The following is a 26,965-nucleotide window of genomic DNA, read 5'->3' on the forward strand; positions in this document are numbered from 1 at the left end:
CATGAACATACATTGGGCTTCTTCCCAACACGTAATAACCTGAATGCCTCTGAAAGATCGGCCATAACCTCTCTAAAAAACAATAAGGAGATAATCATAAAGCCTGCGGATAAAGGGGGTGCTATTGTGATACAGAATACCCACGAGTACATTAGAGAGGTCAAACGCCAACTAGAAGACCCCAACACCTACCAAAAACTACCTTTTGACCCAGTCTTTAAAATACAACAGAGGATTAAACAATTTTTAGCTACGTATGTAGAGAACGGTACTATTGATCAAAAGACGTGCACTTTTTTGACCAAACTACATCCAATAACTCCTGTCTTCTACGTTCTACCTAAAATTCATAAATCACTTTCTAATCCTCCCGGCCGGCCCATAGTAGCTTCGACTGAATCTATATTAGCACCATTGTCCATTTACCTAGAAAAAATTCTCACTCCACTAACAAAAAATACTAAGTCGTACATCCTAGATACTAACAATTTTCTACAGAAAATTAGAGAGCTAAGACAGGTTCCCCCCACTAGTATTCTATGCACCTGGGACGTAAGTGGTTTGTATACGTCAATCTCGCATGAAAAAGGGATCAGGGCCACTAAACTAGCACTCGATAAAACCAATCTTAGCCATGAATCTATTAATTTCACCATAGGCCTCCTGGAAATAGTCCTACATGAAAATTACTTCTTGTTCAAAGACGACTACTACGTCCAGACGCATGGGACCGCTATGGGCTCGAACATGGCCCCGGCTTATGCTAACCTCTACATGGACTATTTTGAAGGACGCTACATATACTCTTATCCGTCCTTTGATGAGCATTCCCATCTATGGGTCCGCTACATAGATGATGTCTTTTGTATTTGGCAGGGTGATCTAGATAGCCTGTTGTCTTTTGACAACCACATCAATACTACATGGCCAGAACTAAAATTCTCACTAAGTTACCACTCTGAGAGTATCAACTTCCTTGACACATGTATCAAAATGGACCATTTGGGTATCCTTTCCTCAGATCTGTACCGCAAGCCCACGGATCGTAACTGTATGTTGCTCTATAGCAGCTGTCACCCTAAATCCACAAAAACCAGCCTTCCCAGATCACAATTTAAAAGGGTCACAAGGATTGTGTCAGATGAAATCACAAAGAAAGAGAGGATAGAGGAAATGTCAGAAAGGTTCCGCGAACGGAATTATCCAGAGGCGCTACTGGAAACTGAGAAGGGGATGGCGTTGACCACCACTCTAGAAGAAAGAAATAGAATAACTCCTGATAGAGTACCATTTGTGCACACCTTTCATCCTTCCATGCCAAAAATTTATAACATTATTACCCGCCACTGGCCCCTTCTGAGGAAAGCCCATCCACAGATTGACACTTTTCTACTTCCCCCCATCATGTGCAAAAAAAGACCTAAAAACATCAAGGACTCTTTAGTTAGAGCAGACGTAGGCAGTGAGAAAAAACTAGATACACAGACATTCCTGGCACCAAGACGCACCGGAACCTTCCCCTGTTTAAACTGCCCGTCGTGCTCCAATGTGATTAAAGGGGACCACTTTACGCACCCTAGGTCTGGGAAGAGCTTTTACATCAAGGAACATTTCACGTGTAAGAGTAATTTTGTCATATATCTCATTAAATGCCCCTGTGGCCTCCTCTATATAGGGGAAACCATTCAGCACGTGGGTGATCGTATTGCCAGCCATAAATCCACCATTAGGTGTGGCAAACTTTGGTTACCAATCCCCCATCACTTCCATGAGGCAAAGCATACAATAGCACAGTTACGCTACCAAGTGATTGAGAAGGTCCATAGACCAAGGAGGGGTGGCAACCACATCGAGCTCCTCAAAAGAAGGGAGAGCTTTTGGATCCACAAGTTACAGACACTAACCCCAAAGGCCTGAACAGAGAGCTAGATTGGCCACTATAATGTATACGGTTACTCCCTATGACTTACTCCTGTGATACTCTATGATTACTACCATGTACTAACTAGACTGTATTACTTACAGAAAACTTGAAAGATGTCACCTTTTCTCTTCTCTCTTCCCACATCGTGCACTTCTCCATAGATGGTAACGTATAAAAATTGCACTTCTTTATAATTCATAGTATGTGATCCTATATACTCTTTTAGCATGATTGGGACCCTACCTTTGTTCTGCTCAGAAATGATATAATGAAAATGTGACTAACCTATTATTAATCCTAGAGCATATCCCCCTCCTGGACCTCTACATTATAGAGCAAGTATACTGCACAGCATTTTATATGAAATGACAAGACCGTATTATTTTCTACTGCAGCTCTGTTTAAATATTGTTGATCTAGGATAGATCTGCCAAACTATCTGTGTACCCAGTATTAATCCATTGTCTTTCATATACTGATATGTTAGAAGGGTCAGCCAATTTGGTTGTATACCAAATATGATTCTATTACCTTCCTTATACTGACTTAACTACATTTTTTTCACTATTGTACTCCTAAATAATTATTTCTACTAACGTTCTCTCTCTCCCTCTCCACCTCTGACCTCTGAACCAGCAGCCTAATCGTACCATTTATTTACATACACTTACATCTAAAACGCCTTCCCAGTGTTTTTGTGTGCACCTCCTGTGTCTAAGTCCGGAATTTACCGCACTGCGCATGCGCGGGCGCTTCTCTTCTAAACCTGTAATAAAATAGTATGGTGTGCACTCAGCTATATGTGGGTTTGGAGGTGCTAGTGAGTGGACCAAGGTCCAGACTATCATATGCAATTTAGACACTGCACTCTCAATTCAATATGAAGTATAAAAAGACCAACAGATTTGTTTTTTTCAATCAAAGATTTTTTTGTATTTTTATTTTTGAATGATATAGGTAGAGAGTAAATATAATACAAATGGAAGAGGACGTTTCGGCCTCAGTAAAGGCCTTCTTCACGCCGTATTACACTCCATAAAGGGGGAGAGCTAGTTTCCAAAAGATGAAATCTGGTAGATATATGATCTCAAGGTGCGACTGCTCTGGAGGAGTTTAATGGGTATATCCGTGGGACATATAGGATTATAATCCCTTGTAATATTATATATCGTTATTCCAATAACTGTAGGGATGATACAAAGATCTGTTCTGGATGTAGTGTTCTTGGTTATGCTTCCAGATTCTATATCCTTTTTTAACTCCACATGGAGTTGTAAGGTATAGACACTTATGTATCTTGTTACAATCCTTCTAATTCGTAGTTCCTTGGCGCAGTCGAGGTTATTTAATGCTGTGTTCCACAGTCTGGGAAGACGGCGTTTAAGAGGGACCCCTAGCCTCCCTTTCTACATACCCCATATGTGAGGATACTACAGATAATAGCAAATTTCCTTTTGCAAATCACTCCCTCCAACAAGTGGCATTAAATAACCTCGACTGCTCCAAGGAACTACGAATTAGAAGGATTGTAACAAGATACATAAGTGTCTATACCTTACAACTCCATGTGGAGTTAAAAAAGGATATAGAATCTGGAAGCATAACCAAGAACACTACATCCAGAACAGATCTTTGTATCATCCCTACAGTTATTGGAATAACGATATATAATATTACAAGGGATTATAATCCTATATGTCCCACGGATATACCCATTAAACTCCTCCAGAGCAGTCGCACCTTGAGATCATATATCTACCAGATTTCATCTTTTGGAAACTAGCTCTCCCCCTTTATGGAGTGTAATACGGCGTGAAGAAGGCCTTTACTGAGGCTGAAACGTCCTCTTCCATTTGTATTATATTTACTCTCTACCTATATCATTCAAAAATAAAAATACAAAAAAATCTTTGATTGAAAAAAACAAATCTGTTGGTCTTTTTATACTTCATATTGAATTGAGAGTGCAGTGTCTAAATTGCATATCTCTTCTAAACCTAACGGTAACCACGGATATTCTATTAGTAACGCCGACTACCACTGCGCATGCGCGGGCGCTTCTCTTCTAAACCTAACGGTAACCACGGATATTCTATTAGTAACGCCGACTACCACTGCGCATGCGCGGACGGCGAACGGCACTTCCGGGTCGCGGCATTAAAAGCCGGCAGATCCCGACACATAACACACTCGAGCCATAACCTGGGAAGGCGGCAATAAGGTATGTTGACAGCTCCTTTGACACTCAGCCAAACTACAACGCTATCCTAAACTAGACTTTGTCTCTCTTACCTTCTAGAGGACTTCTCGCATTCCACCCTTATATACCAAATCCCTCATGTGCAGTACACAGGTAATATGTCTTTGTTCCTTGGCATTTTCTGTTCATCTTAATGCAAACTAACAAGATGAGACTGCGTACATACCTTGGGATCATATATTTGACTCTATTTGACTCAGATTCACCCTCATAGGCATGCATTACCTTCAGCATCTATATAACACTGGCTATTATGACTTTGATTGTAGATGGAAGCCCTCCTCAGCATACTATAATTAAAAACTGCTCATATACGGCTGGCCCCATCCACTGCAACCAGCAGGTAGCTAAAGTAGTGATGCAATAATTGAGACCCAGTACATGCTTTTGTCTTATTTATAACTTGCTTTATATCTACTAAGGTGCAGCATATCAGGGGATTTTTCCCTAACCACCACGTCTTCTGCAAAGGACATATGTCCACACCTGAACAGCCCATATGTAATGAATACAAGTTGTATACTATAAACTCTCCCTGTACGGCTGTCCCCATCTACTACAACTACCAGGTAGTTTAATTAAGGGATGCAGTAAATAGGAACCAGTGTATGCCAATGTATGTAAAGCGCTATGGAATTAATAGCACTATATAAATGAATAAAATTATAATTATAAAAAAAAAAAAAAATTATGTCTTGGTCTCATAAATAACTTACTCTATATCCATTAAGGTGCAACATATCAGGGAATTTTTCCCGTATTTTCACATCTACTGCAAAGGACGTACATCCACACCTGAACAGTTCGTATGTAATGAATATGCAAAGCAGGTACTGAGACAGATCCAGAAACCTCTACTCTCAGTTACGTGTTATTTACTCATGCACATACCATTTATCTACAGATCTCTTCTCCTGTGATCTCTAATCAAATATACCCTGGGTGGAGTTCCTCTTTATTCATCTCTTTTCCCTGCAATCGCAGACTACATAGAATAAAGCAATACTCTTGAGAGAAACTGTCTTTTTCTAGTGGAGGTATGCCATTTATGCTTGTCTTGCTGTCTTTTTTATACCATAGCGCTGCCTTATACTCTGTATAACTCTTTATGGTAGAGTTGCCTTTTGCCTGTATCTGTTATCGTTGTATCTATACAAATACACTTCATTCCCTTCATGGGTTATTCTACTTGAGTTTTGTATGATATCCATGTGCCCAAACAGTAGTTTCCAACCATATATAGGATATTATAGCACTCAGTAAAAATTGCATAAATTGTGTGGCCAATTTCATATTGATAATATTGAAAAAATGAAACATTTGGGGCTAAGACGACATTTTTGTGGAAAAATTGTATTTCTTAATTTAGAAAATTCTATGAAGCATCTGTGGGAGCTAGATGCTCATAATAGAGATAGATAAATTCATCCAGGGGTGTATTTTCCAAAATAGTGTCAATTGTGGGGGTTTTAGATTGTTTTAGCATGTCATGAGCTCTTCAAATACAAAATGAAGTTCATAATCTAATTCAGCGAAAATTACGCTCCAGAATTCAAATGGCACGCCTTCGTTCTAAGCCCTACAGTGCCCCAAACAGTAGTTTCTGGTAACTTTTAGGGTATCATTATACTCAGGAGAAATTGTAGAACAAACTGTGTCATCAATTTTGTTTTGTTACTCTTGTGAAAATGAAAAATTTGAGGTTACACTAACATTTTTTGTGGAAAAAATATATATAATTTTTATTTTCATGTACCAATGTTAAAGACTTCTGTGAGACACCTGTGGGTTTATTATGCTCTGCATATCCTTTGTTGAGTTCCTTGTAGGTTGTAGTTGTAAAATTGGGGTGACTTGTGAGGGTTTCTACTCTTTTGGCACATTTGGGACTCGGCAAATGTAGCATGTTGTCCGTAATCTACAACTTTCGTACACATACATTTTTTAATTGCTTTCTATTTTAATTTTTGGATGGCAGAATGAACATGAAAAAGCAACTGAGGAATAGATTGTTTGTTTTTTATACCCTTCACCGTTTGGTAAAGTTGATAAAATGTTTTTTTTTTTTGTATTTGGCTCAGTACAGTTACAGCAATTCCACATTTATTTAAATTTTAATGTTTTGCCGCTTTTACAGAATAAAAAAGATTTTATAGAAAAAATAATTATTTTAGCAATGGTATATTCTAAGAGCTATAGTTTTTTTATTTTTTGCTGACTGAGCTGGATTGGGACTTGTTTGCAGAAAAATATTATATTTTCAGGGATACCATATTTATTTACATGCAACCTTTTGATCATGCTTTATTCCATTTTTGGGGCAATTTGATGAAAAAGAGTTGCTTTTTCTATGGTTTTTAATTTTTTTATGGTGTTCACTGAGGGAGTTAAATTGTGTAACAGTTTTATAGCTTGGGTTCTTGCAGATGTGGTGATTCAAAATATGTGTACTTTTTTTAATATATTTTTGTTTTTACATAACATGTATTTATTGGTATAATATTTTTCTAATTTTTTTGTTTGTTATTTTGTGATTTTATGATAAATATTTTTACTTTTTTTTTTTCACTTTTTTACTTTGTCCATATACGGGACATTAACTTTTAATACTTTGATCACTATTATAATGTATTGCAATGCCCTAGCATTGCAATACATTACACCTATCAGTGTGACACTGACAGACTGCCTCATAGAAAGTGCTCCTGGCATGGTTTAACAGGCCACCGTAGCTAGCAGACCTGGAGGTCATGTGACCTTGGGTTGCCATTGCATCGATTTGGCCCCTGTGATCATGTCATACGATTCCTAATTGGGTGGAAGAGGGAGTGCACTCTCATCCTCCCAAATTATGTGATCACTATTAACCCCTTCACGACTGGCAGATTTTTCGCTTTCCGTTTTTGTTTTTCGACATTCTTCTTCCGATAGACGTAACTTTCCTATTTATCAGTCAATATGGTCATGTGAGGGCTCATTTTTTATGGAACAAGCTGTAAGTTTAAATGAAACCATAAGTTTTACCATATAGTGTACTGGAAAATGGCAAAAAAATTCCAAATGCAGAAACATTGCAAAAAAAGTGTGATAGCACTATGGTTTTTGAGATATTTTATTCACTGTGTTCAGTATATGGTAAAACTAATGTTTGGGTGTGATGCCTAAGGTCAGTGTGCATTCGTAGACACCAAACATGTATACTTTTATATAAGGGGTTGAAAAAAAATCCTTTGTCCAAAAAAAGTGGTGCACGTTTTACGCCATATTCCGTGACCTGTAGCGTTCTCATTTTTCGGGATCTATGCCTCAGTGATGGCTTATTTTTTACGTCTCGAGCTGTCGTTTTTAACAGTACCGTACTTGCACAGGTGCTATGTTTTGATCGCCTGTTATTGCATTTTGCACAAGATTTGTGGCGACCAAAAAACGTAATTTTGGCTTTTGGCTATGTTATTCCCCTATGCCGTTTATTGATCAAATTAATTGATTTTATATTTTGATAAATCGGGCATTTCTGAACGTGGCAATACCAATTGTGTGTATATTTTTTATTTTTTTAAACCTTTGATTTTCAATGGGGCGAAAGGGGGGTGATTTGAACTTTTAGGTTTGTCTTTTTTTTTTTAATTTTTTAAAACTTTTTTTTACTTTTTTTTTATTTTATGAGTCCCCCTGGGGGCTACAGGGATCAGCAATCCGATCGCTCTGCCATATCTGCTTATCACAGCTATACAGCTGTAAACAGCAGATATCCTAATTTCTGCTTCTTTCAGCTGCGGGCCGAGTGAAAACGAAAGTAATTCATGATAACTATAGGAGTCATCACATGACCATGTGCTACCATGAAAACCACCGAAAGTCACGTGATCACGTCACGTGACTTCCGGCATCGGGCGGTAAGTAAATGTTTACCGTTGATGCCGTTATAATGGCGCTGTCACATATTGACAGTACCATTTAAGGGGTTAAATGGCACGAGCAGATAACGATTCTACTCGTGCCTAGCAGGCACACATCTCAGCTGTGAAAATCCGCTGAGATGTGCGTCGATCGCGGCATGCTGCCGGTGGCAGACCGCGCGCAGTAACACTATGACCGCTAGGACATAATATTACTGCCCGCGATTGTTAAGGGGTTAATTACAGTATTAAACAGCCGGAAGTGGTACAGCCGCTGCGGCCTGGCTGGGAAATCCAGAGCTCAGATATCACACGAGCTCCCAAAGACCATCGTGCAGGCTCAGCTCCTGTGCTGTTCACAAATGTCATGACATACCCAAGTCATAAGTCGGTAATAGTGATGAGCGAGCATGCTTGTTACTACTTGGTACTCGCACGAGTATCACTGTACTCGGGCTACTCGGCGGGGACCTAGTAATCTCGCGATACTCGTGCTGTACTCGTGGTCTTCATCCCTGCATGTTGGCGCTCTTTTGAGAGCCAGCCCTCATGCAGGGATTGGCTGGCAGACCACTGCAATGCCACAGCCCTGTTAGTTGTGGAATTGCAGTGATTGGCCGGCCCGCACAGCGTGACCGAGCCTTTATACCGGCGGGCGCGCTGTGCTCTGCTCACAGCCATCCATACAGTCAGTGCAGGGAGAGTGTTGCTGCTTCAGGGAAAGGTTTGCGGCCCTTTATAGCTATTTCCGTAGCAGGGCTACAAACAGTGTGACCAAAAGTCCTTCTCAGGACTATTCTAGTTGTATACAGGCAGGCAGGGTATAGCCAGGTCGGAGTACAGGAGCAGAGTCCTTCTCAGGACTATTGTTGCTGTATACAGGCAGGGTATAGCTAGGTCGGAATACAGGCTAGTGACCAGAACAGTCCTTGTCAGGACTATTGTAGCAGTATACAGGCAGGCAGGCAGGCAGGGTATATAGCCATTCCTAGTGGTGACCGTATTCCAGCCTTCATCATATCTGGGGCTGGTGTACACAGTCTAAACCAGTCCAGATAGTGTCAGACTTCTCAGCAATTGTCGCTCCTAAAAACCTGTTAGGTTCTTAGTGCGTCCGTGCTTGCCTTTAAAATCCGCACGTGTGTGCCTGTCGGTGGCAGCGTGCAGGTGCACTTGTGTGCGTTTTTACCAAACTATTATATAACGCACAAGTGTAGTGTATAATACACGTCAGTCAGCAGTGGCTGATAGTGTCAGAGTTCTTAATTTTTGCTCCTAGCCGAGGTCGTGGGCAAGCTCTAATTTCGCCACAACAAAGGGCCACATCTAGTCACTCGCACGTCCTGTCCCAAATTCTTGGGGACCGCAGCAGTACACCGCTCTTGAACCAAGACCAGTGTCAACAGGTTGTTAGTTGGATAGCTAATAATGCTTCCAGTCAGATTGGCACCACCACACACACTCTGTCTTCCACACGGTCAAGTGTCAGTAGACGTGATACTGCACCACACATTTCAGAACCTGATCCTCCTTCCTACCACAAGGCTGAGTACACGTCCTCGGACATTAATGATCCCACACTTGGACACTCGGAAGAGCTGTTCACGTTTCAATTCGCACATTCTGGCCTCTCGCCAGCTCATTTTGAAGTGGGTCATGAGGAGATCGTATGTACAGATGCCCAAATATTTGAGCAGCCACGTTCTCACGAAGTTGGCAACGTGTCTCAACAAGGGATGGACGATGATGAGACACAATTGTCAGGAAGTCAGGAGGAGGAGCAGGGTGCGGAAGAGGAAGACGACGTGGTGGATGATCCAGTAACTGACCCAACCTGGCAGGAGGATATGCAGAGCGAGGACAGCAGTGCGCAGGGGGAGGGAGGCGTAGCATCCCAACAGGCAGTAAGAAGCAGGGTGGTGGCTCCAGGCAGAAGTCAGGCAACCGTTCCCCGGAACAACAACACGACACAAGGTGCCTGTACAAATGTTAGGTCTTCCCGAGTCTGGCAGTTTTTTAAGTTGGCTCCAGATGATCCTAAAAAGGCCATTTGCAACACCTGCCGTGCCAGCATCAGCAGGGGTACCAAAACTAGCAGCCTGACCACCACCAGCATGATCAGGCACATGTCAGCCAAGCACCCGACTTTGTGGGAAGTACAACAGAGTCGAGGAGCAGTGCTTGCTGATGTCACTGCTACGTCTTCGCTGGTTGTGCATGCGAGACAATCCCCTGTCCATGCTGCCTGCGAACAAGCCTCCTCCGGTCCTGCACCTGCAGTTGCCTACGCAGAAATAACACCATCATCAAGCTTGTCCTTGTCCCAGCGCAGCCTTCAGTTATCCATTCAGCAAACCTTTGAACGCAGGCGCAAATACACTGCCAACGCCCCACATGCCACAGTTCTAAATGCTAACATTTCGCGACTGCTTGCGCTGGAAATGTTGCCTTTTAGGCTGGTGGAGACAGAAGCATTCCGCGACCTGATGGCGGCAGCTGTCCCACGTTACTCGGTCCCCAGCCGCCACTATTTCTCCTGGTGTGCCGTCCCTGCGTTGCATAACCACGTGTCACAAAACATCACACATGCCCTGAACAACGCTGTTTCACCCAAAGTCCACCTAACCACAGACACGTGGACAAGTGCTTGTGGGCAAGGCCGCTACATCTCGTTGACGGCACACTGGGTTAATATTGTGGAAGCTGGGACCCAGTCTGAGTGAGGGACGGAACACGTCCTTCCCACACCAAGGTTTGCTGGCCCTACCTCAGTCAGGGTTTCACCCACACTCTACAGCTCCGGAATGTCATGCTCTTCAGCCTCCTCCTCCTCCTGCGCATCCTCATCCACTTTACCCTCCACACCAGTCCCAAGCTGGAAGCACTGCAGCACTGCCTCGGCGAAGCGGCAACAGGCTGTGCTGAAGCTAATCTGCATAGGTGACAAACCCCACAATGCAGAAGAGGTGTGGACAGCTCTGAAACAGCAGGCAGATCACTGGCTCACACCTCTGAACCTAAAGCCAGGAAAGGTCGTGTGTGACAATGGCCGGAACCTGGTGGCGGCTTTGAGGCGAGGCCAGCTGACACATGTTCCATGCGTGGCCCATGTGCTCAACCTCGTGGTTCAGCGGTTTCTAAAGTCATACCCAGAGCTGTCTGATCTGCTGGTAAAAGTTCGCCGCCTGTCTGCACATTTTCGAAAGTCACCTACTGCTTCAGCCGGCCTTGCCGGCTTTCAGCGCCGTTTGCATCTTCCGGCTCACAGACTGGTGTGTGATGTCCCCACGCGTTGGAATTCAACTCTGCACATGTTGGTCAGGATATGTGAGCAGAAGAGGGCAGTTGTTGAGTACCTGCATCACCTAAGCCGTCGGGAAATGGGTCAAACTCCACACATAACACCTGAGGAGTGGAGATGGATGTCCGACCTATGTACCATCCTCCAAAACTTTGAGGACTCCACCAAGATGGTGAGTGGTGATGACGCCCTTATTAGCGTCACCATACCGCTACTCTGCCTTCTAAAACGGTCTCTGCTCAAAAACAAACATGATGCATTGCAGGCGGAGCGCGATGAGTTGCAGCAAGAAACAGTAGTGGGTGTGGGTGATAACACACAGCCCAGCCTCGTCTCATCACAACGTGCAGTGGAGGACTATGACGAGGAGGAGGATGAAGACATGGAGCAACTCTCCGGCCAAATTGAGGATATGACATGCACACCAGTCATATCCTCGGTTCAGCGTGGCTGGCCAGAGGACAGGGTAGATGAGGATGAGGAGGAGGAGGAGGAGGAGGAGGACAGCATGTTCAGTCATCGTGTTGGTCAGGCTACTGAAGTCCTGGCTGTTAAGAGTCTGGCGCACATGGCTGACTTTATGGTAAGCTGCCTGTCTCGTGACCCTCGCGTTAAGAACATCTTGGCCGACAATCATTACTGGTTGGTAACACTGTTAGACCCACGCTACAAGGAGAACTTTATGTCTCTTATTCCCAAGGCGGAGAGGTCAACCAAAATGCAGCAGTTCCGGAAGGCCATAGTCACGGAAGTAGGCAAAGCATTCCCCTCACAAAACGCTAGCGGCATAGGTCAGGAATCAGTGGACAACCAAGGCGTACAGCCGAGAGAGGCACAAGTCCAATCCGCCAGAGGTAGGGGAACAGTCTTTAAGATGTGGGACAGTTTTCTCAGCCCCTCACGTACCATAGCCCCTGAGGTGCGGGGTAGTGCCACAAGAAATCCTAAGTTTGCCCAGATGCTCAAGGAGTACCTTGCAGATCGAACAACTGTACTCCGACATTCCTCTGTGCCTTACAATTATTGGGTATCCAAGGTGGACACGTGGCATGAATTGGCTCTCTACGCCTTGGAAGTCCTGGCCTGCCCTGCCGCTAGCGTTTTGTCAGAGCGTGTTTTTAGTGCCGCAGGTGGAATCATTACAGATAAACGCACCCGCCTGTCAACTGAAAATGCTGACAGGCTGACTCTGATCAAGATGAACAAGGGTTGGATTGGGCCAGACTTCACCACACCACCAGCAAATGAGAGCGGAATTTAAAGTTTGTAACGGGAATTTGCCATGTACCTCCAGTCACCCATGGGTACACACTTCTGGACTTTGGATAATCGCTGGACTGCTCCTCCTTCTCCTCATGCGCCACCATGATGACCGTTACAATAGTTAGGCCTTTGTTTCAGGTAAACCCCCAGTGGTAAATTTTTTCGCCCATTCTTTGCAGAATGGACACTACAACGACAGGAGACCCGCTCCTTTGCAATGGGAACAATGTTTTGAGGCCCTCATGCACGTCTCTATCCAGGGACAACGTGGAGCCTCCAAATTTTTGGCTGCCCTGCCAAAGGGCTATACTATAATACACCCACTTCCTGACAATGGACACTTAATGTTTTGAGGCCCTCATGCACGTCTCTATCCAGGGACAACGTGAAGCCTCCCAATTTTTGGCTGCCCTGCCAAAGGGCTATACTATAATACACCCACTTCCTGACAATGGACACTTAATGTTTTGAGGCCCTCATGCACGTCTCTATCCAGGGACAACATGGAGCCTCCCAATTTTTGGCTGCCCTGCCAAAGGGCTATACTATAATACACCCACTTCCTGACAATGGACACTTAATGTTTTGAGGCCCTCATGCACGTCTCTATCCAGGGACAACGTGGAGCCTCCCAATTTTTGGCTGCCCTGCCAAAGGGCTATACTATAATACACCCACTTCCTGACAATGGACACTTAATGTTTTGAGGCCCTCATGCACGTCTCTATCCAGGGACAACGTGGAGCCTCCCAATTTTTGGCTGCCCTGCCAAAGGGCTATACTATAATACACCCACTTCCTGACAATGGACACTTAATGTTTTGAGGCCCTCATGCACGTCTCTATCCAGGGACAACGTGGAGCCTCCCAATTTTTGGCTGCCCTGCCAAAGGGCTATACTATAATACACCCACTTCCTGACAATGGACACTTAATGTTTTGAGGCCCTCATGCACGTCTCTATCCAGGGACAACGTGGAGCCTCCCAATTTTTGCTGCCCTGCCAAAGGGCTATACTATAATACACCCACTTCCTGACAATGGACACTTAATGTTTTGAGGCCCTCATGCACGTCTCTAGCCAGGGACAACGTGGAGCCTCCCAATTTTTGGCTGCCCTGCCAAAGGGCTATACTATAATACACCCACTTCCTGACAATGGACACTTAATGTTTTGAGGCCCTCATGCACGTCTCTATCCAGGGACAACGTGGAGCCTCACAATTTTTGGCTGCCCTGCCTAAGGGCTATACTATAATACACCCACTTCCTGACAATGAACACTTAATGTTTTGAGGCCCTCATGCACATCTCTATCCAGGGACAACGTGGAGCCTCCCAATTTTTGGCTGCCCTGCCTAAGGGCTATACTACAATAGACCCACTTCCTTACAATGGGCACTTCAGGTTTACAGGCCATCATGCACGTCTGTATGCAGGGGCATTGGTGAACCTCACAATTTTGGACTGCCCTGGCAAAGGAAAATACTACACAGACTCACTTCCTCAAAATGGGCACATTAGACTCAGAGGCCTTTATGTACGTCTCTTCTCAGGGACATCGGAGTGCCACACAATGTTTTACGTAAAATCTTTCATGTATTGATCTCAAAAAGTAACATACACCAGCTCTATCTCACTATTGGGTATGTGCCCTTAACATTTCCGCCATGAAAATTCATTTTGGTGTCATTTTTGAAGGTTTTCTGGTGAGTCCGTAAAAATGGCGTAAAACACGGACAAAATTGTTCACAGCTGTGACTTTTGAGTGATAAATGCTTCAAGGGGTCTTCCCCATGCTGTTGCCATGTCATTTGAGCACTCTTCTGAGACTTTTGTGCCATTTTTAGGGTTTCTACATGCTGCCGGGGGTCATTTCACAAAAATACTAGGGTCTCCCATAGGATAACATTGGGCTCGGTGCTCGGGCCGAGTACACGAGTATCTTGGGATGCTCGGCCCGAGCCTCGAGCACCCGAGCTTTTTAGTACTCGCTCATCACCATACCTCCCAACCGTCCCGGATTCTGCGGGACTTGCACGATTTATCAGGGCTGTCCCGCACTCCCGCGGCTCACAGCTAATGTCCCGGCTCCTTCCCTCAGTGGAGTGAATAAATTAAATTATCATCGGCTCTGTATTTTCGGGGCGGCCGGGACTCGAACTCATGGAGCTGTGAGTTCATTGTTTCAAAGACAGCAGCTTTACCACTGAGCTACAGCCTCTATTGAAAGCAGTAGGAAGATTTTGTTATCTTGACCTCTATACTGCAGACACCAGAAGCAGATTATTCAGCTGCAAAGATGGATGATAGAGGGATGGATGGAGGGTTAGAAGGAGGGATGAATGGAGGGATAGAGGGATGAAAAGAGGGATAGAGTGATGGATGGATGATAGAGGGATGAATGGAGGGATGGATGGAGGGATAGAGGGAGGGATGAATGGAGGGATAGAGGGATGAATGGAGGGATGAATGGAGGGATAGAGGGATGAATGGAGGGATAGAGGAAGGGATGGATGATAGAGGGATGAATGGAGGGATGAATGGAGGGAAAGAGGGAGGGATGAATGGAGGGATAGAGGGATGAAAGGAGGGATAGAGGGAGGGATGGATGGATGATAGAGGGATGAATGGAGGGATAGAGGGAGGGATAGATGGAGGGATGAATGGAGGGATAGAAGGAGGGATGAATGGAGGGATGAATGGAGGGATAGAGGGATGAATGGAGGGATAGAGGGAGGGATAGATGATAGAGGGTTGAATGGAGGGATGAATGGAGGGATAGAGGGAGGGATGGATGCATGGATGATAGAGGGATAGAGGGAGGGATGGATGGATGATAGAGGGATGAATGGAGGGATGAATGGAGGGATAGAGGGAGGGATGAATGGAGGGATAGAGGGATGAATGGAGGGATAGAGGCAGGAATGGATGGATGATAGAGGGATGAATTGAGGGATGAATGGAGGGATAGAGGGAGGGATGGATGGATGATAGAGGGATGAATGGAGGGATAGAAGGAGGGATGAATGGAGGGATAGAGGGATGAAAGGAGGGATAGAGGGATGGATGGATGATAGAGGGATGAATGGAGGGATGGATGGAGGGATAGAGGGAGGGATGAATGGAGGGATAGAGGGATGAATGGAGGGATGAATGGAGGGATAGAGGGATGAATGGAGGGATGAATGGAGGGATAGAGGGAGGGATGGATGATAGAGGGATGAATGGAGGGATGAATGGAGGGATAGAGGGAGGGATGAATGGAGGGATAGAGGGATGAATGGAGGGATAGAGGCAGGGATGGATGGATGGATAATAGAGGGATGAATGGAGGGATAGAGGGAGGGATGAATGGAGGGATAGAGGGATGAATGGAGGGATAGAGGGAGGGATGGATGGATGATAGAGGGATGAATGGAGGGATGAATGGAGGGATAGAGGGAGGGATAGAGGGATGGATGATAGAGGCATGAATGGAGGGATGAATGGAGGGATAGAGGGAGGGATGAATGGAGGGATAGAGGGATGAATGGAGGGATAGAGGCAGGGATGGATGGATGATAGAGGGATGAATTGAGGGATGAATGGAGGGATAGAGGGAGGGATGGATGGATGATAGAGGGATGAATGGAGGGATAGAAGGAGGGATGAATGGAGGGATAGAGGGATGAAAGGAGGGATAGAGGGATGGATGGATGATAGAGGGATGAATGGAGGGATGGATGGAGGGATAGAGGGAGGGATGAAAGGAGGGATAGAGGGATGAATGGAGGGATAGAGGGATGAATGGAGGGATGAAAGGAGGGATAGAGGGAGGGATGAATGATAGAGGGATGAATGGAGGGATGAATGGAGGAATAGAGGGAGGGATGAATGGAGGGATAGAGGGATGAATGGAGGGATAGAGGCAGGGATGGATGGATAATAGAGGGATGAATGGAGGGATAGAAGGAGGGATGAATGGAGGGATAGAGGGATGAATGGAGGGATAGAGGGAGGGATGGATGGATGATAGAGGGATGAATGGAGGGATGAATGGAGGGATAGAGGGAGGGATAGAGGGAGGGATGGATGGATGATAGAGGCATGAATGGAGGGATGAAGGGAGGGATAGAGGGAGGGATAGAGGGATGGATGGATAGATGATAGAGGGATGAATGGAGGGATAAATGGAGGGATAGAGGGATGAATGGAGGGATGAATGCAGGGATAGAGGGATGAATGGAGGGATGAATGGAGGGATGAATGGAGGGATGAATGGAGAGATAGAGGGATGAATGGAGGGATAGAGGGAGGGATGGATGATAGAGGGATGAATGGAGGGATGAATGGAGGGATAGAGGGAGGGATGGATGCATGGATGATAGAGGGATGAATGGAGGGATAGAGGGATGGATGGATGGATGATAGAGGGATGAATGGAGGGATGAATGGAGGGATGAATGGAGGGATGAATGGAGAGATAGAGGGAGGGATGGATGGATGATAGTGGGATGGATGGATGATAGAGGGATGGATGATAGAGGGATATATAGATACACGACAGATAATAGATAGATAGAGATAGAATCATAGATAGATAGAGAGATAGAATCATAGATAGATAGAATCATAGATAGATAGAATCATAGATAGATAGATGGATAGATAGAATCATAGATAGAGAGATAGAATCATAGTTAGATAGAATCATAGATAGATAGAATCATAGATAGATAGATAGAGGGATAGAGATAGATAGATAGATAGATAGATAGATAGATAGATAGATAGATAAATAAATACTGTATCTCAATGTTGGTGAAAGAGTCAGATTCATTTGTTCCCATAAAACTACTATAAAGAAATGAGGAAAAAAATACAAATACAATTTTTTTATTTTTTTTTTATCTTCACCACCTTGGATTCAAACCAGCAACGTTCAAAACTTGTGTCCAGCAACCTCCTGGCTTTCCTAGCTGCTCTAGCTGTTGAGCCACTAGGATTGATGATGTCAAGGGGAGGATTTCACATAAATGAACCTACAATGCAGCCTCTTACACAGCAGATTACACAGGACACAGCTACATTGTACAGAGCAGCATCTCTATGTCCTGTATTCTAGAGGGAGAGGAAAAGAGGATTTTTTTTCTTCTAATAAAGTTACTAAAAATAATTAAAAAAAATAGAATAATGTAATTTTATTGCACTTTTTTTATAAAATAATAAACATTACAAATCAGCAAATAACGTGGACATATTTGGTGTCCCTGTAATCGTAATGACCTGAACAACACAGCGATCAGATTATTTATGGGGATCGGTAAATGGCGGGAAAAAAAGGCGCAATTTATTATTTTTCTTTATTAAAACCCATAAAAAATGTAATAAAAATGGATCACTGAGGCCGTGTTCACACATAGCGTAAATGCTGCATTTTTTCTGCAGGTGTCCGCGCCACGAGTGCAATAACAATGTTCTCTGATTATTGCGTGTTTGCGGTATTTTTTATACATTGTCCCCCTTATTTGATACATGTTTGTTGCTGATGTGAATCCTGAAGCATATAAAGAAAGAAACACCAAATCCGCACAGTTCAGCGGCGTCTTTCCACGCACCAGGAGCGGAGATTTCATAACGTCTCATCCACTTTGCTTGGACAATTAGTCCATATTCACATGTAGTGTAAATGCTGCATATTTTTCTGCTGTTTTTTTGCACATTTATTCTGCTGTGTTTAATTATCCAAGTAAAGTGGATGTGATTCCATGAAAAGACGCTCCTGAATTCTGCGGTTTTCGGGGGGGGGGGGGGTTCTCTGGAGGTTTCTATGTGGAGCTTAAAAAAATGCAGGAAAAAGCTTCTCTGTACATAAAAACACTTAAAAACGCAGATTCACATGTGAACCAAAAACACATTAAATAATGGAGAAAAGGCAGAAAAAAATGCAGCAAAAATGGAAAAAACAGAGAAGATTGTTATTGTGTAGTTTGGTGCAGACAGAAACAAAAAGAAACAGAATTTATGCAACGTGTGAACACGGATTGATAGGCACAAATAAGCAACATGTCATATAGTGACACATAGAAATATAAAAAAATTCTGACTGCTATGAATATGAATGAACAGTCCGGGGCATCTGCTGAATGACCCTTACTGCTAAATGGGTGTGGCTAGGGGTGTGGCTAGGGGCGTGGTCAAAATTTGCTGCGGTGCGCGGAAACTTTGTCCCTCTTTCCTTTCTTGAAAAGTTGGGAGGTATGCATCACTAGTCGGTAACCCTTTTCCAACCATGATGCAATTTTTTTAAAACTTTCATAACATTTTCAGCTTTTTCAGAAATAAATGAAAATCATATTGATTTAAATTTACCTTTATCATGAAGTCCAATGAGTGATGGAAAAAACAATCTCAGATTCACAAGTTATTACTAAAGATGAGCGAACTTGTTCGACAAAGGTTCACCAATTTCAAATTCGGTATGAGCCTGAGCTTGTTCGTTTGTGCTCGGCAAACGCAAGCCCCTTCCCCAAAAGTCAGGAATGTTCGCTTATGTTCGGTTTCCAACCCCTGAATGCTGACTGGGTTTAAAAAAATGCTGTTTTAATAGCATATTCTGCTTCTCGATAAGATTGCGGTGCTGTTTGATGTGGAGATGTGTAAAATCAGTGAAGGATTGGGGACTCTAGACCAAGATAAGTCAGATGCGCGGCGCCATGTTTTCTTTTTTCCTTCACATTATTTGTGGCTGTTCCTGCAGCCAATTATGGTGCAGCAACATTCTCAAGGTGGAGACAGAAGGGCTTCTGTGATTATTTATATTATTCATATTTATTTATTTTATAATTATAAAAAAATTTTAGTGCAGTATCTGCACACTGCATCTTGGGAATTGTAATTGCCTGTAAAAAATTTTTAAAACATTGCTCTGGTTATAGTAACCACATATTATTGGCGGTCCACAAAAACATGTTAGTGTAGTATTTACATATACTGCATCTTGACAATTTTAATTGCCTGTAGAAAAATTTAAAACACCCTCTGGGTATAACCACGTATTATTGGCGGTACTAAAAAAATTGTTAGTGCAATAGCTACACACTGTAACTTGGCAATTTAAATTGCTTGTAGAAAAAAATACCGCTCTAGATATAACCACATATTTTTGGCGAGACTAATAAAGTTTTTAGTGCAGTATCTAAAAAGTGGCTATTGCCAGTTTTCTGAGTCTGTTCAAAGTGAAGCACTGAAATAAATTTATAGGTATTGGTGCCTGCTGTGAAAGTGCTATTGAACAAGGTAAAACAGTATACTTCAAACTCTTAGTAACTAATTAATTTAGCTTTTGTGTCAGGTGTTTGACAAGTGTGGGTGCAGGGATGCGAAACTTCTATTTCATTTACCATAAGTGGTAAATCACTACGAGGTTGTCGTACAAAAGGGAATAGGTGGCGTGTTGGAGGTGTACATGTGGAAAGTTCTGTTAGTGAAAGATCTAGTAACCAACCGCCAGCTCAACCTTTCCCAAAAGACATAAGAACAATTTCTGTTACTGGACATCCTACTCCACTTTATTTCTTTGGCAGCCGCACATCGCTTCAATTTCAAAGTGAGGCTGATAAACAGCAAGTGCTAGAGTTGGTGGCAAGCGCTGCATCAAGTGGCCTCTCCTCGTCTTCTTCCACCTCAACATCATACACACTTCATTCCCCAGAGGTGCCACCCCAATTACACTTGTTTGTCCCCCCGTCACAAAACTCCAACCGGCAAACTGACTGTGGTGAACCACACATGGGTGAGTCTGCAGAGCTGTTCACACATTCTATCCCATGGTCATCACAGGTCTGCTCCAAAGATTTCCAGACTCATGAGGAGGAAAGCTTCTGCACCGATGCCCAAAATCTTTGTGAGTTGGTCCTGGCTCAGACAAAGTAGGATCCCAGCAGGAAAAGGAGGCGGAAGCCAAGGATGTTAAAGTGGCGATTTCCGCACAAACACGTAGTAATGCAACCATGAGAAGCACTGAATCCTCAGCCACAACTCTGGCTATGGCCAGCAAACAGTTGCGGGTCCGCAGTTCGCAGGAAGGTTTGCCTAGACTGGGCCGTTTTTTGAGACTGGAAAAGATGACCCAACTTCCGTTACCTGCCAGTGTTGTAAACAACGACTGAGTAGAGGCAGAAATTATAATAATTTGACTACTACAAGCATGAACAAGCACATGGTGAACCAACATGCATTACTGTGGGAAACTCATTGCAATAAAATGTTGACTAATGGGCCTACCCAACCACCGGCTGATAAATCAACATTGTTTGCTGTTTCTTCCTCCTCCTGTATCACCAGTGAAATATTGTAATACAGGTCTCTGACCGCAGAACATCCTTTTTTGTACTGGCAACAGTGGGGGTGACTGAGGGACTGTCAGGTATTTTGAAAGTGACTATGCCTGGTGTTTTAGATCCATGTGAGACATCGAGCACACCAAATGGTTCTCAATCCAGCATTACATTTACCCCTACACATCCTGCACAGTCCACCAGTCGGTCATGCACAACTTCCTCCACCCTCTCCCATTACAGCAGCCAGCCCTCAGTCCCACAGTTTTGGTCACATAAAAGACCATTTCTTCCCACACATGAGAAAGCAAGGTGCTTGAACTTCACCATATCAAAACTGTTGGCCACGAAAATGCTGCCTTTCCCGCTGGTGGATTCAGATGGTCTCTGAAACGTCATGGCCATTGCCGTCCCCCAGTACCAGTTACCTAGTCAACATTACTTCTCTAATAAAGCTAAGTCTGCGCTACCCTATCAAGACGCAGCCAAGATTACCTTTTCCTTGGAAAACTCTGTGTCTCCCAGGGTGCATTTCACCACTGACACCTGGACCAGCAAGCATGGGCAGGGGCATTACATCTCGCTGACTGGGCACTGAGTTACTCTGGTGCAGGCAGGAAAGGGGCTGCTTTCAAAGTGTTGAAATCCCCAAGGCTTTTGGGCTCAAATTCTGGATCTACCACTTCCTCTTCTGTTTCCTCAAGCTCCTCAAGGGCATCCACCTGCACAATCAAGCTCTTCCTTAAAGTACCAAAAGTTCAGAGCGTTCAAACAGAATCCCCCACTCATCCATACAGCTCGGACAGGGCTCAACACAATCAGGCAGTGCTGAAATAATCTGCATCAGAGAATTCAGTCACACAGCTGCAGAGTTGTAGACAGCTACAGCTGCAACAGCTGTTAGCGGCCCTACGCATGGGCAACATGCATAGAGCCTTGCATGGCTCATGTTCTGAACTTAGTTATATAAAACTTTCTAGCCCAGTATCCTGGGCTGGATGCGCTGCTGCAGAAGGCACAGTTGGTGTGTACTCACTTTTACTGCTAATCGACTGGCAAAATGAAAATACAAATGAATTTTGGCCTATCAGATAAACGGCTGATATGCGATGTACTCACACAGTGGAGGAGGAGAAAGAGGTGATGGGCGCAGAAAACTCCGGAGACAAAGAAAATGTTGGTTCCGTCTCTTTTGTCCATGGTTGCTGTGAGTTGACAGAGGAGGCAAGCTTCAGCGTTAAACCGCCACCAATCCAACATGGACTTGGACTGCATGGAAGCATCAAACACATGAGCACCTTCTCGCTGCACTATTTCCTACATGATGTCCATATCGTTAAGATTTAAAATAGTGCCGACTACTGGGTTGCCACTCTGTTAGCTCCACAGCACAAGAGTCAATTTAGCAAGATGCTTTCACCCGTGTAAAGGGACATGCGAATGATGGAGTATCAAAACAAGCTTGTAGACCATCTGAACAGTACTTTTCCACAAGATAGCAGGGAGGCACATCACGTGCATGACAGTTCTACAATTCCAACCACGCGAACGTCGCCTCCTCAACGCAGAAAGATTAGCAGCAGTTCAAGTGCCAGAACAAATTTATATGCTTGTTGGAACACATTTTTTTACACCATCGCATGCACAAGCAGAACAGGGTATAGTCTGACACAAAGTCAATGACTAGAGAGCATGGTGCTGGATTATCTAGAGATCAATATCAATGCAATCAATGTTTGTACCATTTTGCATTTTGGTGTTCAAAAATGGAAGAGTGGCCTGAGCTTGCCAGTCATGCCTTGGAGGTTGTGGCCTGCCCGGCAGCCAGCGTTCTATTAGAATGTGTCTTCAGGATTGCTGGCGATGTATTGATGGATAAACACAGACTGTGCAGATTAGGCAATGATGTAGTGCAAGGCATCTGTGAGCAAGAGGTTTACCCCTGTCTGTCATCTTGCTTGCTCTGGGGATGAAATAAATGCTGTTTCAGGCCTTGTTCCCGTGCCAGTTCCACACAGCCATGTTGCTTTGTTGGCCTATTGGTATTGTGTGCCAATTGTGGCCACTTTCCTGTTGCCTAACCTTAAGTTTTGGAAATATGGAGATTCCAAGAAGGGACTCCAGGTTTGCTTTGGTCTGTCTTGGCAGGCTTCTGTGAGCGGGAGACCTATGCCTGTCTGTCATCTTGCTTGCTTTGGTGACAAAAAACAAATGCTATTTCAGGCTTTGTTCTGGTGCAGGTCCGATGCAGCCATTTGCTTTGTTGGCCTATTGGTATTGTGTGCCAATTATGGCCACTTTTCCTGTTGCTTCACCTTACTTTTTGGAAGTGTGGAGACCCCAAGTAGTGTCTCCAAGTTTGCTTTGGTCTGTAGTGCCAGTCTTCTGGGGACCAGAGACCTACACCTGGCACTCAGGCATGTCATGATTTTTAAAGTTGAAATGTCGGGCCACAGCCTGTTTGTTGCATATACCGTAACTCCCTGATGTTTTAAGACCCTAAGGGGAGGGGACAATCAATGCTACTGTACTGCTGCTTTGAAAAGCATAGTCTACAAGATGTGTCTCTAAATGTTGTGTAGAAGTTACTTCCAGTGTTCTTGAAAAAAGAGGTCTACGCCTACCACTAATGCATGTCTTGATTTAAAAGAAAGCAAAAAACGGCCCACAGCCTATGTGTTCCATGCATTGTAACCAGTGTTATCACTCAGGCATGTCTTGATTTTTAAAGTTGAAATGCCGAGGCACAGTCTGTGCTTTGCATGGACCGTAACTCCCTGGTATTTTAAGACTCTATGGGGAGGGGGAAATTGATGCTACTATACTACTCTGCTGTCTGTTTAAAAGGTTTTTGAACCTTGAGGCTCCAAGATGGGTCTCTAAGTTGGGTCTTCTCTGTAGTGGCATGGATATATGAGCACCAGCCCTACACCTGTCTGTCATCCACCTCAATATTTCCTTCATTATCTCACAACATTGAGAAAAATGATTCAGTAGAGGCAAAAATGCAATAAATTTGACTACTATATGCATGATCCGGCACATGCGCAAACAACATGATTTAAAAAAATTTACTGGCTCACAGCCTGTGTTGCATGGACTGGAACTCCCTGGTGTTTTCAAGATATATGGGGCAGGACAATTACCTGTGGCAAGGGGGCAAATGATGATAATTACTGTTGTTTTGGAAGGCAAAGACTAAAAGATGTGTCACCAAATGTTGTGGGGAGGTTACTGCCAATGTTCTTGGAAAGAGAGGCCTACACCTGCCACTGGCCCACTAATGCATGTCTTGATTTGAAAAAAGGATAACTGAAGTGAGCACTAATATATATATATTATGAGTGCAAGCCAAACAATACATACCATACAAGGATAAGGCTGCACATCAAACTTAGATAATGGTATAATGCCTCAAGCATATGGAAAAATATTGGAATATACAATGAAAAATGCTACTTGCTAATTTGAACATGTGAATAATGAATTGCATACCTGCCATGAATATTAGGAAAAAGGAGATATTTAGCAATCGCATTGATCAATGTAACTGAGCCCTAAGACCTCGTCAAGGTATATCTCTATATTGGGGTCCCTAGCTCTGTGACCCTAACTGTGTGTCATCTCATTGCAATTAAAAACTGCTGTGGGTGGAGAGGGGTAACTAAGGACTTTCTTATATAGGAGATGGAAAAAAACATGGCCGAAAGGGGCGGAGCTGTGTTCACATTCAGATAAAAAACTACATATAACTGAATAGGATAACTGAAGTGAGCACTAATATATATATATATATATATTATGAGTGCAAGCCAAACAATACATACCATACAAGGATAAGGCTGCACATCAAACTTAGATAATGGTATAATGCCTCAAGCATATGGAAAAATATTGGAATATACAATGAAAAATGCTACTTGCTAATTTGAACATTCAGTTATATGTAGTTTTTTTTCTGAATGTGAACACAGCTCCGCCCCTTTCGGCCATGTTTTTTTCCATCTCCTATATAAGAAAGTCCTTAGTTACCCCTCTCCACCCACAGCAGTTTTTAATTGCAATGAGATGACACACAGTTAGGGTCACAGAGCTAGGGACCCCAATATAGAGATATACCTTGACGAGGTCTTGGGGCTCAGTTACATTGATCAATGCGATTGCTAAATATCTCCTTTTTCCTAATATTCATGGCAGGTATGCAATTCATTATTCACATGTTCAAATTAGCAAGTAGCATTTTTCATTGTATATTCCAATATTTTTCCATATGCTTGAGGCATTATACCATTATCTAAGTTTGATGTGCAGCCTTATCCTTGTATGGTATGTATTGTTTGGCTTGCACTCATAATATATATATATTAGTGCTCACTTCAGTTATTCTATTCAGTTATATGTAGTTTTTTCTCTGAATGTGAACACAGCTCCGCCCCTTTCGGCCATGTTTTTTTCCATCTCCTATATAAGAAAGTCCTTAGTTACCCCTCTCCACCCACAGCAGTTTTTAATTGCAATGAGATGACACACAGTTAGGGTCACAGAGCTAGGGACCCCAATATAGAGATATACCTTGACGAGGTCTTGGGGCTCAGTTACATTGATCAATGCGATTGCTAAATATCTCCTTTTTCCTAATATTCATGGCAGGTATGCAATTCATTATTCACATGTTCAAATTAGCAAGTAGCATTTTTCATTGTATATTCCAATATTTTTCCATATGCTTGAGGCATTATACCATTATCTAAGTTTGATGTGCAACCTTATCCTTGTATAGGATTTGATTTGAAAAAAACCCCCAAAAAACAGCCTATATTGCATGGACCGTAACTCCCTGGTATTTTGAAGCCCTATGGGGATGGGTCAATTCCTTATGGGAGGGGGCAATTGATGGTATTGTACTGCTGTTTTAGAAGGCGGACACTAAAAGATGTGTCTCCAAATGTTGTGAAGAGGTTACTGAAGGTGTTCTTGGAAAGAGAGGCCTACGCCTGCCATTGGCCGAATAATGCATGTCTTGATTTAATAAAAACAATAAATAAATTGCATCCCACAGCCTGTGTTGCATGGACCGCCGAGACTACTAAATAGGTCTCCAAGTTGAGTCTTCTTTGTACTTTCAGGAGTATGGGAGCATCTGCCTCTCATCCACCTCTATATTTCTTCTGTCACTAGTCTAGGAAGTTAATGGCTATACCAAAACAGTGGTGCTGGACTGTAAAACATATTTTTGCTGTTTGGAAGCTTGTTGACCCCCCTAAAAGTGTTTTCTGTGCCTTACGTTTGGCTTACCATTGAATTCAATGTGATTTGGAAACGTTCATTAAAGGTTTGAAGTACGGCTAACAGCTCGCGAACGCACTCCTTGTTCGGTTTGGTTCGACAACGTTCGCTCATCTCTAGTTATATTACCACCACATAAATCAACAATGGTCCCAATTGAAAAATGTGGCCTGGTCAAAAAGGTAAAAATAGGAAAATGAAAACTCCAAGCTGATCAAGGAGGATCACACCCCGAAGCTCGCTGTGACCAACTAGTTTGTGGGAAGGACACAAAATATGACTTGAACTTTTTCAAGCTAGAAAACAATATTAGAAGTGAAATGAAAAATTAAGATAAACTAATCCAACAATGTTTAAATTTATCATCTTTACCATGTCCTTTAATTATTTCATGAAAAATTGGCACTTTTGGTCTGCCCGAAAACTCATCGGCATGATTGACCAGGGCATCTTTTACTGCATCATATCCACATAAGACGACGACTTTCTCTTCTCCTAACCTTATGGTGTACACTGGTCCATACTTCTTAGAGAGCTGCAAAGTACAAGGGGTTAGTTGTTGAGTATTTCCTAATGATTTATCTTCTGGTGTCTGATAGGCAACTTCTAATAGGAGAACAAACTTCCTTATAGAGATGTTCCCATTTTACATTCATAAACCTTAACACTGATGAACATCTTAAGGAAATTCTACATAGAGGTTAAAAGTGC

The 26,965-nt window shown here is 43.3% G+C and overlaps 1 protein-coding gene across 1 annotated transcript in view; it reads right to left on the reverse strand.

Moving 5' to 3' along the window:
* The window catches only part of LOC142297388 (cytochrome P450 2C5-like), a 159,394-nt gene that overhangs the window by 121,913 nt on the left and 10,516 nt on the right, over positions 1-26,965 (reverse strand). The window contains exon 3 of the mRNA XM_075341614.1: positions 26,627-26,789. Coding sequence (XP_075197729.1) covers positions 26,627-26,789 — 163 coding nt within the window. The remainder of the gene's footprint in view (positions 1-26,626; positions 26,790-26,965) is intronic.

This window comes from Anomaloglossus baeobatrachus, chromosome 3 (genome assembly GCF_048569485.1).
Source record: "Anomaloglossus baeobatrachus isolate aAnoBae1 chromosome 3, aAnoBae1.hap1, whole genome shotgun sequence".
NCBI classification, from domain to species: domain Eukaryota; kingdom Metazoa; phylum Chordata; class Amphibia; order Anura; family Aromobatidae; genus Anomaloglossus; species Anomaloglossus baeobatrachus.